Source organism: Schistocerca cancellata, chromosome 1, assembly GCF_023864275.1.
Source record: "Schistocerca cancellata isolate TAMUIC-IGC-003103 chromosome 1, iqSchCanc2.1, whole genome shotgun sequence".
Classification (NCBI taxonomy): domain Eukaryota; kingdom Metazoa; phylum Arthropoda; class Insecta; order Orthoptera; family Acrididae; genus Schistocerca; species Schistocerca cancellata.
In genome coordinates this window covers 700,856,930-700,874,181 of record NC_064626.1, presented here as the reverse complement: position 1 = coordinate 700,874,181, position 17,252 = coordinate 700,856,930, and the positions used below count along the sequence as shown (strand labels likewise).

At 38.6% G+C, this 17,252-nt stretch overlaps 1 protein-coding gene across 1 annotated transcript in view; it reads left to right on the top strand.

Moving 5' to 3' along the window:
• Window positions 1–17,252, top strand: part of LOC126184573 (acylamino-acid-releasing enzyme-like) — a 134,521-nt gene that overhangs the window by 90,732 nt on the left and 26,537 nt on the right. The window contains exon 9 of the mRNA XM_049927007.1: window positions 6,914–7,051. Within this exon, the coding sequence (XP_049782964.1) occupies window positions 6,914–7,051 (138 nt within the window). The remainder of the gene's footprint in view (window positions 1–6,913; window positions 7,052–17,252) is intronic.

Here is a 17,252-nt window from a genome sequence, read left to right as displayed (position 1 = left end):
AATGGAATCAGCAGCTTTGCTGAATACTTTAAAGCATACCATTAATTGAAGTATTTTATTCTTCAATGCTCTATTTTACTGAACAAAACTTTTTATACTTCACTATTGGCCAACTTCATCATTGTAATTTTCAAGTATGTCTTGTGAGACCATTGTACTGGATGGCAATAGAGTTCCTTCCCACATATCAGTGAGTATGCTGAGGTGAATTGAAAGGTGTAGTTGAGGGCTACAGTGTGACGTGTCTGACGGCACTTGCACGTAACATCTACTTACCTTGGGCCTGGTGGTCGAGTGGTAAAATGTGTTCCTTTAAACCGAGAGGTCGCAGAATTAAATCCCGATTGAACCACAGAAAGTTTCAGTCTGCTTTTAATCTAATCTCCACCTTTCAACAATGTGAGAGGTTTGGATTCCACTTTAAATTGTAATTCCCGTCTCCCTAGTTGGATAACTGGGATGGGTTTTGGGCACAATTCGCTGAAGTGGTGTCCAATTAGAAGACCAGCTCATGGCCATTGAGCCACACACAATAATAATAATCAAAAATTATCCTCATCCTCCTCCTCATCATCATCATGTGTATGGAAAAGGACTCCCACAAGATATGTCAATTAACGTAGAACTGCCATCTGAAGAAGAAATCACTAAAGCAGCCCAACAAATAAGAAAATGGAACAGTTCTGGCCTGGACAACATCACTACAGAGTTACTCAAAGTAAATCCCTCTATAACAGCAGAAATTTTACATCCGCACGCTCATCCAGGGTGTATACGACCCAGGACAACCGGGAGATCGGGAAAAACCCGGGAATTTTTTCATCCGGGAGAAAACTGGGAAAAACCTGGGAATTTTTTAGAATTCCGAGAATTTTTCATTGTTTTAGTTTTCAGTTAAATTTTTGTAATTTTGACTGGTAAGAACCGATACTCTTGGCAAAGGATATTACTGTATCCCGCTGCTGCAGAATATTATTTCAGCAATATAACATAAACGAGAGAAAAAAACGAAAATAAATGAAATGCGCCATATACAACAACGACACACAGTGCTCATTCAAGCGTCTGCCAACAGGAAAATGTCAAAGGCTTTAGGAAGACTATGCAATGCTTCATAACAACCAACTGCCTCTGATGAGCGTTAAGTCACAACTGTTTACATTAGATTTGTTTTAGAGTTACGAGCGGGCTCGTGTGCATGCGCAGTTGGTCGGGTTTGAGTTGCTGCTGGAATGTGGCTGTCAGCTGTGCAAGCAGGTAGATGCTACTGGGAAAAGGGGGTGCCAAATTCATATTCTTGAGGAAAAGAACTTGTTTCACAAAATGCCTAGCATCCAGCGCACGTTTGTCTATGATTATACATATGATTTTGAAACGCTTCCCTGTTGGTTTTTGAACATTTTTGAACACATTTTAAGTTGATTTCTGTATCAATCGTAAGTTGATTTTTGAATGCGTGATGTCTGTCAGGAGAATCCTTGTTGCATCTAGAAATCAACTTTCCGCAGACAAAAGGGGATGGGGCTATACGAGCTGAGCGGAGTAAAGCTGAATGGATGAATGCCAATTGCTGTCTGATTATGTGGTTGATTGGATTTGCGAATAATCAGCGTTGTTATAATTACCAGCAAAATCTATAGATTCAGATTACCAGAATGGAAATAAACGACTGACAGGAATAACAGGTGAGAAAGATTACGTATTATCTTCTCGGTTTACCCAAGAAAATGAAATTTTGACAGAAAATTTTTGGCCAGATCGCTATATAGTAAGGACCAGTTGTACAGTCCCTGGCTAGCAGCCGCTTACATTCAGTATTGGAAGTAACACGGAAAACGTGTTGTACGAACGTGTAATAGCGCCTAACCAGAAAATAATTGCAGGATAATTAAAACTGTGATTCTGGCAGGGTTAGTGAAGTTAATCGGCGAAAAAATTTTGACAATGGCAGGAATAGCTACAGAAATGGCGATAAGACTGTTTGTTAGAACGAGGAAGGAGAAGAAACAGGGATATCACACAAATTATGGAAGAATAAGACGATTCCGAATTTATATAAAAATTTCGTAATACTACTTTTCGATCTCATGCTTGAGAAACTGGTGCATGTGAATGAAATGTGAAACTATTTCCTTACATAAAGCTTTTTGCTTGTAGTAGGCCAAATAGGCTTTTGAAATTGGTACTTTGTGAATTATATTGTCTTGTTATATAAATGGCCATGTGTACCAAAACAATCTCATTTATTTGGTGTGTATTACAAAATTGCTGCAATATTAGAAAGGCCTATTTTGTTTTATCTAGCAGTCAGTGACAAAATAGATGTAATCAGATCGAGAAACCAGACCATTCTGGGGTATTATTTGTGATAACAGCTTTTTCAGTATTAGATAACAATATTTCGATTTTTCATGTAACAAAACATTTGACGAACTTTGATGAGGTAATAGGTTCTTTCGCCAGGAAGGAAAGCACGCCATGTAAAGCTGTTGCAAGATTAGAGAGAAAAAAATACTAGGAGCTAAGAGTTGAAGAAATGTGTGATTTCTTGCTTATCTCTTGTCTTTATTGGTTTTATGTATCCTATATTTAATTTTATATCACACAAAACAGCAAGTTATTAGCTAATAGGCAATAAAGAGTGCAAATTTTCTGAAGAGTTCTCCCAATTACAAATAATCCCATCCGCTATTAATTGTGAGATTTTTTTTTAAAGAGGGACAGGATGTCAAACCGGCCGACTGGAAGCAGGAGAGGCACCACAGGACATTTCAGTTTCCACTGTCCTGAATGTAGTTTGATGGCATCCATTACAAAATATACACGTTTCAATTCCACAGAGCGAATTACAGTGACTTGCGGTAGAAGAATGCTTTATGAAAAGGCGTGGCACTGCACTTTGGCATATTTAAAACCAAATAATATGTCTTACATTTCCTCGAACATACATGTTTTATGTTTCAGACTTTCCAGAAGGATGCGCGCTACAAGATGAACATATTTTTGAAAATTCAATTTTTTTAGTATTGACCTGGTTCGCAAATATCGTACATCTGGGGCCGATGCACAGAGCAGCTTGAGTTATAGCGGTTAGTCTCCATGTGACCGGTGTTTACATTTAGTGATTTTGATGTTTCCCCCTCGTTTACTCTCACGTCAAATGAAAACAAAATGGATATCTGCGACCGGGAGCTTGAAGTGAATTAAAATGCGTTCACATAATTATGGAAGGCTAAAATATGTCATTAGTTTCAAATTTTATTTTATTTCCACTTTTCTGATAGTCAAGCATTAATCGCCTTGTGGAACAATGAAGTTATTTTTGGCTGTTTGCTAAAGAAATTTGACTTTTATAAACTTTTTCCCCAGATGCAGTCAATGTATTTGAAACGAAATGTTTAATTCCACAGTACTGGCTAGTTTCAACTGTTCGCTGCAGTTCAGGTGCACGTTTTCATCTTCTAGCACATATGGCATTTTGCCATAGTAAAGAACCAAACATAATACAGTAATGGTGCTCCAAGAAAATTTACATCCCGAATAGCCCACTGAAAAGCTTAATATCAGGTCGAAGTCTACTTCATTGGGAATATGAACATATGAATGTGCACTTTAAGTACGCACTTTATATGTGCACATTTTAGTATGGTTCACGAAATTCCGATGCTCTTGGAGTATCCTCTGATGTCTTGTTTCTTTTATGACATAATATTTTACACGTACATACATACGGGCTTCCTACGTCATGATAGCTGCGCTAGCGCAGTGTTGCCTGTTATTTGTGCTCTCTGACAACTGCTGAAACGAACCTATTTCTAACAGGTCGCGGGAAAATATTGCGAATGGTGGTTTGAAAAGCGTTACTTTCAAAGTAAATATCCTTTTACGTAAGTTGAACTATGTGCGAGAATGTATCATGAATTTATTAAATCACAGAGCGTTTGACTTGCATTTAAAAATCAACTCTTTGATGACGAGCCATTTAGAAGAATTTCGAACCCTGAAGATCAGACATTTATGTCATTATTAAAAATTTTACTGCCACATTTGTGTGACATATCTTAAGTGTAACACGCGGAAGAAAGATCAACATTATATGCGAAAGCTTAGCTTCTCTTGCAGCTTATTAACCTTAGAGACCAGTTTTATATGTGTAAGCTTTGCTTTTTTTCGTAACAAAACTATGTATATTAATTTAAACTATTAACTTTCCCTGTTTGTGTGTTCGTGCAATGTAACAGTGATGTTGCTGTTGGCTGACTACATCACGTTTCCTATGCTCTGAATATCCGCTGCCATCGGCTGGTGAGATCACGTGACATGAGCTATGACTGGCATACAAACGTGCATCACAATCTCGATTTCAGTGATTCGGAAAGTAACATGCGGTGTTTGGTGGAATTCCAATGTATACTTTTGTAATACGAAAATACGCAGCGTACATGTTGCTGCACATCAAAGATATTTCCAAAACATGTCTTTTTCCCTGAGTTTCGTTTTCTAAAGTGCAGGGAAATTCTACTCCCGTGTATAAAACCATAACCATTCAAAGGATTGATAAGGGAAAATATACTGTCACTTAACATGGAAAATGCGTGTTTTTCACTCGGGAGAAAGTGTATTTTTAACTGGGAAACCCAGGAATTTTTTTTCCCTTGTCCACGTATACACCCTGTCATCAAGCTCCCCAAGAAAGGAGACCTATCAGCTTGTGATAATTGGAGAGGTATCAGTCCCAAGCAAGATCCTCTCACAAAAGTTCCTAAATACGATAAAAGCATATGTAGACAAGAAAAGAAGAAGAGAACAAGCAGGATTCTGGAAAGATTACTTTTGCACTCAGCAGATAAACACATTGACAATAAAAACTCAGTATTCGTGTGAATACCAATCACCACCGTACATGCGTTTTGTAGACTGAAAAGGTCTTTGACAGTATAATTAGATCAAAAATATGGAGCTCACTGCAAACTTTTTGAATTCCCAAGAATGTAATTGCTCTTGACAAGGTTGTGTATGAAAACTACACAAGCCAGGTTCAACATCAAGGTCTGCTTTCAGAACCAATAGCAGTGAAAACAGGGAGTTAAGCAAGGCTGCATGCTCTCACCAATACTATTTAACATAGTACTGAATCTTGTAATGATGAAAGCAGTGAATAAAGTGAGGGGAATAAAATGGAGCAATGGAACACCCCTAGAAGACCTAGATTTTGTGGATGACCTTTGCCTTCTATCCCACAGCCTCAATGTCATGAAAGAGAGACTAGATCATCTGACATTTGTGTCGAAGAAAGTCAGTTTGGAAATTGATGCCAAAAAACAAGCCTTGTGGATAAATGATACCAACGCTGCAGAGTGTGGGAACCAGGATGGGAAAGTTTTGCTACTCTGGAAGCATAATTACACCATAATATGGTAGTGCACAGAGGACATTAACAGCCGCATCAACACAGCCAAAGGTGCTTTTATAACTCTGAGCTCTATCTGGAGATCAAAGGAAATAACATTGAGGATTGTAAGGCGGATATTTGAAAGTAATGTTAAATTTGTGCAACTTTCTGGCAGATTAAAACTGTGTGCTGGACCGAGACTCGAACTCGGGACCTTTGCCTTTTGCGGGCAAGTGCTTTACCATCTGAGCTACCCAAGCACGACTCACGCCCTGTCCTCACAGCTTTACTTCTGCCAGTACATCGTCTCCTACCTTCCAAACTTTACAGAAGCTCTCCTGCGATCCTTGCAGAACTAGCACTCCTGATAGAAATGATATTGTGGAGACATGGCTTAGCCACAGCCTGGGGGATGTTTCCAGAATGAGATTTTCACTCTGCAGCGGAATGTGCACTGATATGAAACTTCCTGGCAGATTAAAACTGTGTGCAGGACCAAGAGCGTAAGTTTCATATCAGCGCACACTCTGCTGCAGAGTGAAAATCTCACTCTTAAAATTTGTGCGTCTATATGAATGTGAAACACAGGAAGTGTCAAAGCAGCTAATCCATAAGCTGGAGACAGATGTCTAAGGCATATACTACAAGTATGATGACCAAATGTCATCTCTAACAAATCACTCTGGGAAAGAACCAACCAGAAGCCAATGGAGCTGCAAATGAGAAGCAGGAAGTGGTGATGGTTAGAACAGGAGATCAAATGAACATATTGCTGAGGAAGCACTTTATTGGATACCGTAGGGACGCCGGAGACAAGGCAGGCCCAGTATGACTTGGAGACAATCAGGTGATGCAGAATGTCAACGACAAGGAATAGGATGGGAAGACGTGAAAATACTAGCAGAAGACAGAACAAGATGGCGAACCTGTGTTGCAGTTCTATGCTCCACATATGGAGTTAAAGGAACTAATTATAATAAGTAATAAATTATTATTTATTTTCGATCAGAGGAGGTGATTTACCTGAGAGTGCTATTGTCGCAACTTTGATCTGCCATGTTAATGTGAGGAAAGGGAACTACATCAGAGTATACAATCATGACCACAGAGGATGCATTTTCTGTTTATATCAGACACCACATTTTCTGCTGCTAAAACCTACGCTTTTTCATTTTTGTAGTCTGGCAAATCCTTTCATGTTGCACATCTTTTCCCTTGGTGTAGAGCATTTGCAAGGAAAGAGGACTCTGAATTAAGGACAAACTCTTTCCTTGCTGCATCATATGTCGTACAACTGGCAGGTTCTTTAACATTCAAGAACCTGTGCAGCATGTAATATAATTTTTTTTCCGTTTAAATTTTGCTTTAGCCCTTTCGTTTCCTCATTTGTAATTAGACATTACTTTATATTCATTGCTATCTTTATGCAAGCAAATTTTCCAATTTTAAGTTTGAAGCTATAAATGAAAATATGTTTCTGTTAATTATTGTATTACATAATTTTTGTATTGGATCTTGCAGAATCATACTGTGCTATTTATTTTGGTCCAGAGAGCACAAAGGAGAAAGAAATACCATTAATTGTATGGCCTCATGGAGGACCACACAGTGCCTTTGCCAATGCTTTCATGTTAGATGCTGCACTTCTGACACTTCTTGGTAAGTTGTGCTCTATGTTGATTTGTATGAAAATGGATTCTTTAAAATATGCTTTTATTTTATTTTGCTAAAGTGACCATTTTTACTAAAAATACCATAAAAGTCCATACACATTAATTTCAATGACAAAGGAAAAGCATGTATAAAAGTAATTGCTTAATATTGTTTCCTCTCTGTTTTGCTACTGCAACTGCTTGTATTTGTTGAATGACATGATTTTTTGGCAGTGCCACTGGAAAATGGGTGTTGACTTGTTACTTATAGTGGAATTGAATAATGCAGCTGAAGTTGCTCTACTCTGATTTTAACGTCATTGTATTGCCACATTACATTTAGGGTAATCATACGGGTGTGGTTGATGGTTTCTTGATTGAAAGGTTACAAAATGCCCTACACTGCAAATAGTGTTATGTAATGAAATGTGGAACTGAATAAGAAGCTTAATGCCATTTATGACAAAAATACAATATGGTTGACATTTAAGAAACATTCACATGTTCCCGTTGTCTGAATGTAAAGAAATAGTATATTGACACTACAGAGCAAAGAGGGTTCAACATAAGATACAGCTAGAGAAAGGTGGTGGTATAACAGACAGAAGCCTTAGTATCACAAACTAATATAAACATGTTAAGATGCTATAGATCAAACATTGTCAGTACGTACGTCCGCCGCTCGTGGTCTAGCGGTAGCGTTCTCGCTTCCCGAGCACGGGGTCCCGGGTTCGATTCCCGGCGGGGTCAGGGATTTTCACCTGCCTCGAGATGACTGGGTGTTTGTATTGTCCTCATCATTTCATCATCATCCAGGAAAGTGGTGAAATTGGACTGAGCAAAGATTGGGTAATTGTACGGGCGCTGATAACCACGCAGTGGAGCGCCCCACAAACCAAACATCATCATCATCATCATTGTCAGTACGGTACTTAATAATTGCAGTAATGTCAATTATTAATATGCAAAACTGATTAAATGAGCTGCTTAAACCTGACATGGTATCAGCTCTGGAAAAATATACTGTATGTAAGATGTCTTTTTTGACCCCAAAGTGATTCTAGCAACTGTAAGGTGATAAAATGTAAAATATTACCACAAATATAATTATTGACCTATTGTGAACCTCATGCACATTGTTAAAGTTATGCTTTGTTGTTGCATGTTGTAAGTTAAATATGAGTAGTATTGTGTACTAGCTATGTTTGAAACATGAAAACACATATGTTGTTTTAGTTCGTTCTTATAATTCCAAAAATTATTTTAACACACAGTATTCATTTGCTACATACTACGTAAACGATATTGTAATTAGGTAATATGACATGTTTTATCCCTAATAAGGAATTTTGTTGGAAATAAACTTCTACTCACTCTCCACCTCATACGGTGAATATTCATTACACAACACACTTACTCTGGCATGTTCTTTAGGCCAATAATGCACTATCAAATTTATTGGACAAAGTTGATTTGTCCAACATATTGGACATAGTGTGTTAGGGAACTTTTGTCAAATGTCACCTGTTTTCCAATTTATTTTAACAAGTTTAGTGCCTCGCCTTAAATTTGATCAAAGAAATTATTAGGCTTCTGTTCACTGCATGGAGAAATGTAATTGCTTGGAATGCTAGCAATGCTGCAGCTGTCTGACGTGTTATATTTATCAACATGGCTTTGAAATTTACTTGATGTCTCGCATCGACAACGACACTGACGGATGTATGAGGCAGATGAAGCTCTGTATAACTTGTGGCATCCTGAATACAAAAATAAAATAAGAAAAAAGTGAGAGCTGTAAAAAAAATTGCGAAGGCCGTTAGCTGTGAAATATGGCTACAATGTACCCTGAGGATATAAAGGAGAAAATCTACAACTTTTGTAGAAACAATAATATTTCTTAGCGGCTACAGTATGTGCTAATCAGTTACTTTTCTTCAGACATTCCTCCTTAAATAGCTTCACACATTTCTGGTATTACTTTCGTCAGTGTGCACTGTGGTATTAATGCTATATTGAAAACTAGAGTAGCTTTCTCCTTTTACAAGAAATCTTACTGTTAAAGTAAGTCTTTCTTCTGCAGATACAGCATTTCTGAGGTGAATGGTTCTACTCTGCAATATGAGGAGCCACTTTCCTGAGCACTTATTGAAATGTAGTCTTGTTTATGTGCAAATAATTTTCATACGACGTAACATCCTTGATTTCCAGCTTCCACAACAAAATTTTGTTTTAATTATCTTGCTGTGAAATGCAAAGCTTCATCCATGTATGTTTCCTTTTCTTTTTTTTCCTGCTCATCTTCCAAATGCGTTAGCACACTGGACTCGCATTCGGGAGGACGACGGTTCAATCCCGTGTCCAGCCATCCTGATTTAGGTTTTCCGTGATTTCCCTAAATCGCTCCAGGCAAATGCCGGGATGGTACCTTTGAAAGGGAACGGCCGATTTCCTTCCCCGTCCTTATCTAATCCAGTGAGACAGATGGATGACCTCGCAGTTTAGTCTCTTTCCCCAAACAACCCAACCCAACCCCATCTTCCAAATACAAACACAATGCAGTTGTAGTACACACAACTGGAGAGCATGGTAACAAGTTGTGGTCTAACATTCTGAAACTCTGACAAAATATTGAATGACAGTGTAATATCACCTTTTTGTGCCCTGTCAAAGATCTTTGTCCAGTATTTGATCAAATTTCTTTTCCCAATAAATTTAATAGGGTAAAGGCCCGTTACAGACAAACCTGTAACACTCATAACATTGTTGATTCACTTTTGTGTCCCTTGATGTTGGGCAGGTGTCACACAGTTTTCATTTCATTTAAATTTGGATCAAAGGAATCACACTTCATGTGTTTATTTTAAATGAATTATTATTTGTTTATGAGACACATTAATGCAGTGAGAAGTGTCATGTTTTGTACTTGGCTCATTTTATACTTTCACTGTTAAAATCTGTTCAATTTCATACGTCATTCTGGTTAATGCTCAGAAAAACTTACTCAAGTAGTTTATTTGATGCCTTCCACTCATTAACATGTTTTTCAATTTTACAATGTTTATTTGGTCCATTAAATTGTTATGACCTTAATTAAAGGACATAATCAGGAATGCTAAATGAAATCAAAATAAAATTTACTTACAAGGCTTCATTCCTCTGTGCAGTTAAAACAAACTGCTGTGTTTCAAAATTCTGTTCTGTTGGCAACCAGATGGTTCCACCCTGGTGATTACTCGGTCACTGTAAGGATGTTGGACACTGTGTGTTCATGTTGTTCAAGAAGACTTACAAGGAGGCCTCCTTACATCATATGGCCCAAATGTGAGAAATTTTATTATTTAAATTTTACAAAGAGGCCAACTTTTTTAGATTTTTCCTTTCCACTGATGCAACCTGTTCAAATCATTGTCAGCAAAGCTGTCCGCTAATCAAATCATGCTGCAGGATGAGAGACTAATCAGAGCCATGGGTGAAAACTGTCTTGCTCCTCTGTTCTCAGATGTCACCAGAGTAGACTCTAAATGGCTTAGTCTTCTTTACATTTGCATTTCCTGTCTCCTCCAAGATGGGTCTAGTGCTACGGGAGCTATCTTCTTGTGTCGTCTTGGCAATCCTGACCATGTAGCAGAAATTATTTGAAGGAAGGACTCGGATGATTTTTACTGTTTATGACATTCTTAAGATGATGTATGTAATTGAAGTTATGAAAAGAAAATATTTGTTGTTATTGTGTTACAGCAAGAAAAAACACAGTTTTTGGTACATGGTATTTAATACAGTAACACATAAGATACAGTTTGTGCGTGGCACTGAATGCATTGACTGGGCAACAGTAATACAGTGTAAAGAATAGGCTGAGAACTCATTTGTGATTGCGTAAATAATGCTGTTTTTTCGGTGGGCCATCAGAGAGCAGTAGGGGGCCGACCCTGGTTGCCTCTATAAGCAGGCCTGTGAACTGTATAGACATGTGCTCTCGGAAATTGCAGGCATCTTGAATGAAGTTACAGTTGAAGTTGACATTTTATCATATTGTTAACTTCAGCTGTGAAGTTAAGTCTAGTACATGCAGTATTCCATGTCAGCCCCCCCCCCCCCTCCCCTCCCCTCCCCTCGCACTCTCTCTCGGTGCACTTAGTGAGCTGAAAAATAAAATACTGGTTTTGTGTTTGTCATTGTTCATTTACTTTACAATTAATGCCATATTCTAGCTCAAAATATCCATCATCTTTGTTGTCACAAATGAAAGCCGACTGTTGTGTCACACTCTAATCTTTCTTACCTGTATATCCATAAGTTGTGTGGGTGGCTATTATGAGGATTTCCGGGCAGCATTCAGGACAGCTGATAACAGCCATATGATGTCAGAGACATTCTTTAATAACAGCATTACCCGACAATACATGTGTATTATGGCTGTCAACAGCCAGTATCCAGCTTTCCATCACAACTGAGCAGCACAGAAGAAGGATGATGTGATTTTCATTCAGCCAACATTGAAATATATAACTATCTCTTCTCCCTGTGAGAGTTGGATTTTGTGTTGCCTGTACATTAAAACAGCTGTAGAAGAAATTGTCTTTCTTTTTTTATTGAAATTTTGCTAATAGGAATATTTACCACTACTTGGAAACAACTATTTTAATCCAGCTTCAGCACAGGAAAAGGATTATACTTCCACTGGTAGTTACCTCAGCATTAGTCTCAGCTCCATAGGGAAGAACGCATAGTCATCTGTGAGGATGATTCAAATGGAAAGCTTAAAAGTGCTGTAATCCTTTAAATTGTAACAATAAACAAAAAAACTTACAAATCATTTTTTGACATAATCTCCCTGACTTGAGTGCACATATTACACAACTTCGGAAGTACGTAGTTGCCACAATGAAAGAATTCTTTTGGTCACATATGTAGCCAGATGGTCACTGCAGTTTTCACCTCTTTGTCACTTCTGAAATTCCTTCCTCCCTTTGTTTCTTTGAGTGTACCAAACAGATGGCAGTCCATAGGTGTGAGATCTGGCGACTGAGAATGATGTACCAGACACTCAGATTTAATTTCCTGAATAATCTCAACTGTCTTATATATGTATATAACCAGGGTGCCTATTCTGTATCTTTCCACCGTTGTGCCGATTGTTTCGGTACACAAGAGCACCGAACGGTCTAGTACTCGAATTAGAGTCCCTGCATCATTCAGTATGCATTTCGGTAGCGATACTGTTTGGGTCTAGAGAACCGAAGCGCTGTTGTCGGTTCGTCTCGCGCAAGCCAGTCAAAAGCAAGCGGCAACAGATCCGCACATGCGCACTGCAGCGCACACAGCGCCATGAACACAAAGCAGCTAGTAGACAACACAGGCGCGCTATTCTTCCAAGTACCGAAAATTGCATTTACGTTGCCATAAGGCATGACGCCGCATTCCATCGAGCTGACGTGCCCGCCTTAATCACCCTTGCCTCCTCCTTAACAGTGTCAGGCGCAGTATATTAATTTCCATGATTCTCAGCTGAAATGCATAAAATTTTTACATGTTCCATGCATGCATAATAACGGTAGCGTATTTGACTGTATTCTGCAGATTGTCGTAAATGCCGCATTATGTCATCTTATTCCCAGTCACACTGACATTGTGTTTTTGGATTTTACGTTTCGGAAAATGAGTTAGGAATAGTGTGTAGTACCACATTGTACTAATACATCTATAAAAACACCCGAAAAATTGATTCTGAGAGTTTCAAAGAATAAGAAGATAAACAGAATGTGGTTATAACTTGCTCCTAGAGATCCAAATGATTAAGTAGCCCACTTCCCTGTATCATATGTCAACGGTTTGGGTCTTAAAAACAAAACTGAAAAAAAAAAGAAAAAAAAAAAGCATTTTTGAGAGCTCTTGCAGTCCGTTGAAATTTATAACGTGCATCTCATGAATGAAAATGTTTCGTATATGGTGCTACAGTCTAAAAATATTACGGCAGAGATCTTTCATCTCTGTCTAGTGTGGTTGAGGATTCAATCACAGATAAATAATTGTGCCACACAAGATTATAAAGATGACTGCTGCTAGTTACATTCCCAGTAATTTAAGTTGTGCTCTTAGATTCCTGTCTAACCGCATACTCAGAAATCGCTACATATTTGGAAAAAATGGTGAATTATTTCTGACAAGAAAAAATATAAAGGTCACTGTCGGTTGTTTCACTCACAGCAATTTCATCTCCAACAGTTTCATATTTCATATTTTAAACACACAGAAATCACGAAACCATTACTGAGGAAGTGGGCTCTTACATGTAAGTAATAACGAATATTTCAGAAAAATATTAACTTAATGAATAACGATGTCTCAGAACGTGCTGCATATATGTAGGGGAAAAAAATTTTTTTTGCATCTAACCATGCGCGAACCCATGTCCTTCCGTATCGCATTCCCGCGCGCTAACAACTTAGCCACGCCAAACAACAGGAATGCAGTGCTCAATTCTTGTGGTATTGTGCAGAGGAAAGTAGGCGGACTTCGTTGCCAAACGGTGCTACGTAAGTCATAAATGTGTGATAGTTTAGAAGGTTTCCAATATCAGGCTTCACATAATTGTTTTCCTATGTTACTTGAAAGTTGTAAACACGTTTCGATCATTAATAACTAACCCATTTGTGGGGAAAAAGTACACAAGGGCACTAGTAATGTCAGTTCATACTCATGTAATATACATAAGCAGAGCCGATGTCTTGATATTTAATGATCCTTAAACTCTTGTTTGCATAAAAATAACACACATTTTGAGAGAATATTTCTTTTCTTTTCTTTTTTGTGTAATCATTCACAATAACAACCTAACCTAACCATATTTCTAACAAAGGAAAATAATCTATTATGAACTCGCTTTCCAACCGGATGCGTCTACTGGTGATTCTTTAGTAACACAATCACTAAATTCAAAGCTAAAACCGCTAAATATATTTAAAATAACAAAGTATAGGTGTACATAAACCACAGCTCACTGATCGACAGGGCCAGACCGAAATCCAAAACCTCTCGGTACAATTGTTGTAAAATCGGTGGGAGGACTGTTCGGTAACAAGTCTCAGAAGCTTACTGAATAGGATATTTCGATAAAGAACCAAAAATGACGCCACTACCGAGACTAACCTACCACACCGATCAGTATGAACGATACAGAATAGGGCCCCAGGTGTTGTCCCACTATGACAATACTCCTTAAGTCAGAAATCCTTGTCGTTTACTCCTGATTGCAGGGTGAAATTGATTTTTTAGCATGTCTGAACGAGACGTACTTGTTACCCTCACTCCCCTATTTGTGTAACACACAAAATTACTCCATTTGCATCCCGAAAGGGAATGAATGTGACTTTTCCAGCAGATGGTTGAGTGCAGAATTTTTGGTGTGGGGCCATTCTTTGCTTGACCTTTTTGTTTTTGGTTCTTGATAGTGGACCAGGTCTCATCGCCTGTAACAATTTTTCCTAGAAATGCATAACTTTTGACTTGGAAATGATGCAAAAGTTCTTCACAGCCATTGACACGATGGTCTTTCAGTTCGGCAGTCAACTGACGTGGCACCCATCTTGCAGACACCTTATTGACAGCAGTTTGTTGTGAACAATATTCTGTGCTGAACCAATTCTAATCTTCAAAGCTATGGCTGTTCCATTCTAAGTTACGTATCTGTTCTCCTTTAGGAGGCTCATCCACTAACTAAATGTTCTCATCCGTCACTACGTGGTGAGCCTGCCGTGGTCTTGGGGCATGTTGCACAGAAGTTACACCACTTTTGAATGTCCCACACCACTCATACACTTGCTGCAGTGACAAACACTAATCCTTGTACTGCGCTATCATTCTGCGATGAATTTCCGTTGGTTTGACACATTCACTACACAAAAAAACACGTCAAAATCGCGGTGCATGTTGACAGCAGGGCGGCCATCTTGTTGTGGATGCTGCTGCCTTCTCCTGTATTGTAGCATCACTCTGTGACCTGTTGGTCATTTTCTGAACCTCAAGAAAAACTGCTTCCACCTACCAAGTCCCATCACACAACTTTTCAAAATTTTATGGAATTTTGAATCACCCTTGTACAGCTACATACATACTCCTCAAGCTGCTGTACAGTGCGTATCAGAGGTTGCCCTGTACCAGTACTAGTAATTTTCTTTCCTGTTTGACTTGCAAATAGAGCAAGGAAAAATGACTGTCCATATGCCTCTGGACAAACCCTAATTTCTCTTACCTTATCATCGTGTATCCTTACATGAAATGTACAGTCGTTGTGCAGTCAGCTTCAAGTGCCAGTTCATTAAATTTTCTCAATAGTGTTCCTCAGATAAAGTGTCATCTTCCTCCTAAGGATTTCCATTTGTGTTCCCAAAGAAGCTCAGTAACCCTTCCATGTTTTTCTAACCTACTGGTATCAAATCTGGCAACCCAAGTCTGAATTGCTTCAGTGTCTTTCTTTAATCCAACCTGGTGCAGATCCCAAACACTTGAGCGGTACTCAAGAATATGTGGTCTCCTGTAGCTGTACGAAAATTCTCACATGCTTGTTCCATTGCGTATCGCTTTGTGACATTACGCCTGGATATTTTATTGACGTGACTGTGTCAAGTTGCACACTACTAATGCTGTATTCAAACATTATGGGACTGTTTTTCCTGCTCATCTGCATTAACTTAAGTTTTTCTGCATTTAGAGCTAGCTGCCACTTATCATACCAATTAGAAATTTTGTCTAAGTCATGTTGTATACTCCTACAGTCACTCAACGGATGACACATTTCCATATATCACTGCATCATCAGCAAACAGCCACAGATTGCTCTTCACCCTATCTGCCAGATCATTTATGTATATACAAAATAACAGCAGTGCTATCACACTTCTCTGGTTCTCTCCTGAAAATACCCTCATCTCTGCTGAACACTCATCATTGAGGATAACACACTGGGTTCTGTTATAAAAAGTTGTTGAGCCATTCAGATATCTGGGAACCTATTCTGTATACTCATACTTTCAAAGTCTGTAGTGGTGCACTGTGTCAAATGCTTTTTAGAAATATAGAAATATGGACTCAGCCTGTTGCCTTTTGTCCATGGTTTTCAGGCTATCATGTGAGAAAAGGACAAGCTAGTTTCACAAGTGAGGTTCTTTTTAAAACTGTGCTGATTCTTGAACGGAAGCTTTTCTGTCTCAAGGAAACATATTGTACTCAAACTGAGAACATGTTCAAGAATTCTGCAGCAAACAAATGTTACGGATATTGGCCTGTACTTTTGCAGGTCTCTTCTTTTATCCTCTTACACCAGAATCACTTGCATTTTTTTCCAATCACTTGGGACTTGGTGCTGTGTGAGAGATTAACGATAAATGTGATCTGATCTAAGTAAGGGGCTAATGCTATAGGGGGCACTCTTTGTAAAACTTAAGTGGGATTCCATCAGGACCTAGCAACTAGCTTTCAATTATTTCTGTTGTTATTCTATACCAGAAATGCGTATTACTATGTCCTCCATATGAAAGTCTGTGTGATGGTCAACTGGTGGTATGTTCGTTTGACTCTCCTGTGTGAACGATTTCTTAAATGTGAAATTTAAAACTTCAGCTTTCCTTTTGCTATCTTCTCCTGCCTCACCAGGCTGGTCAATGAATGACTGGATAGAAGCCTTAGACCAGTTTAGTGATTTTACAAAGGACTAGAATTTCCTCTGTTTCTTGGTGAGATCTTTTGCTAAGGTATGACAGTGATAGTTGTCATATGCTTCGTGCAGTGATCTTTTTACAAATGGATGAATTTTTGCTAAATCTTGCCTGTCATCATTTCTATGTGCTTTTGAATTGAGAGTGCAACAGTCTTTGCTTCCTCAGCATTTTTCGAATTTCGTTCGTAAACCACAGTGGGTCTTTTCTGTCCTTAATCCACTTGCTCAGCACATACTTATCCATCTGTCACATGGTGTAGCTTGTTGAAACCTGGTCAGTACTAAGTCATTTCCAATATGAGTTCAGAAGGTGTTAATGTAAGCTTGATAACCTGACGGGTGGAACTGCCAATTCAGTGGCTGTGCCCTGAACAAGTCTACAACACTATGTGTACGAAGAGCATGCTGCTTCATCTCCACAAATGTTATTTCTGTGGATGCCTCCCAGTCTTCGTTCCATGGTCATTTTTTTGTGAAGATTTTTTAGAGA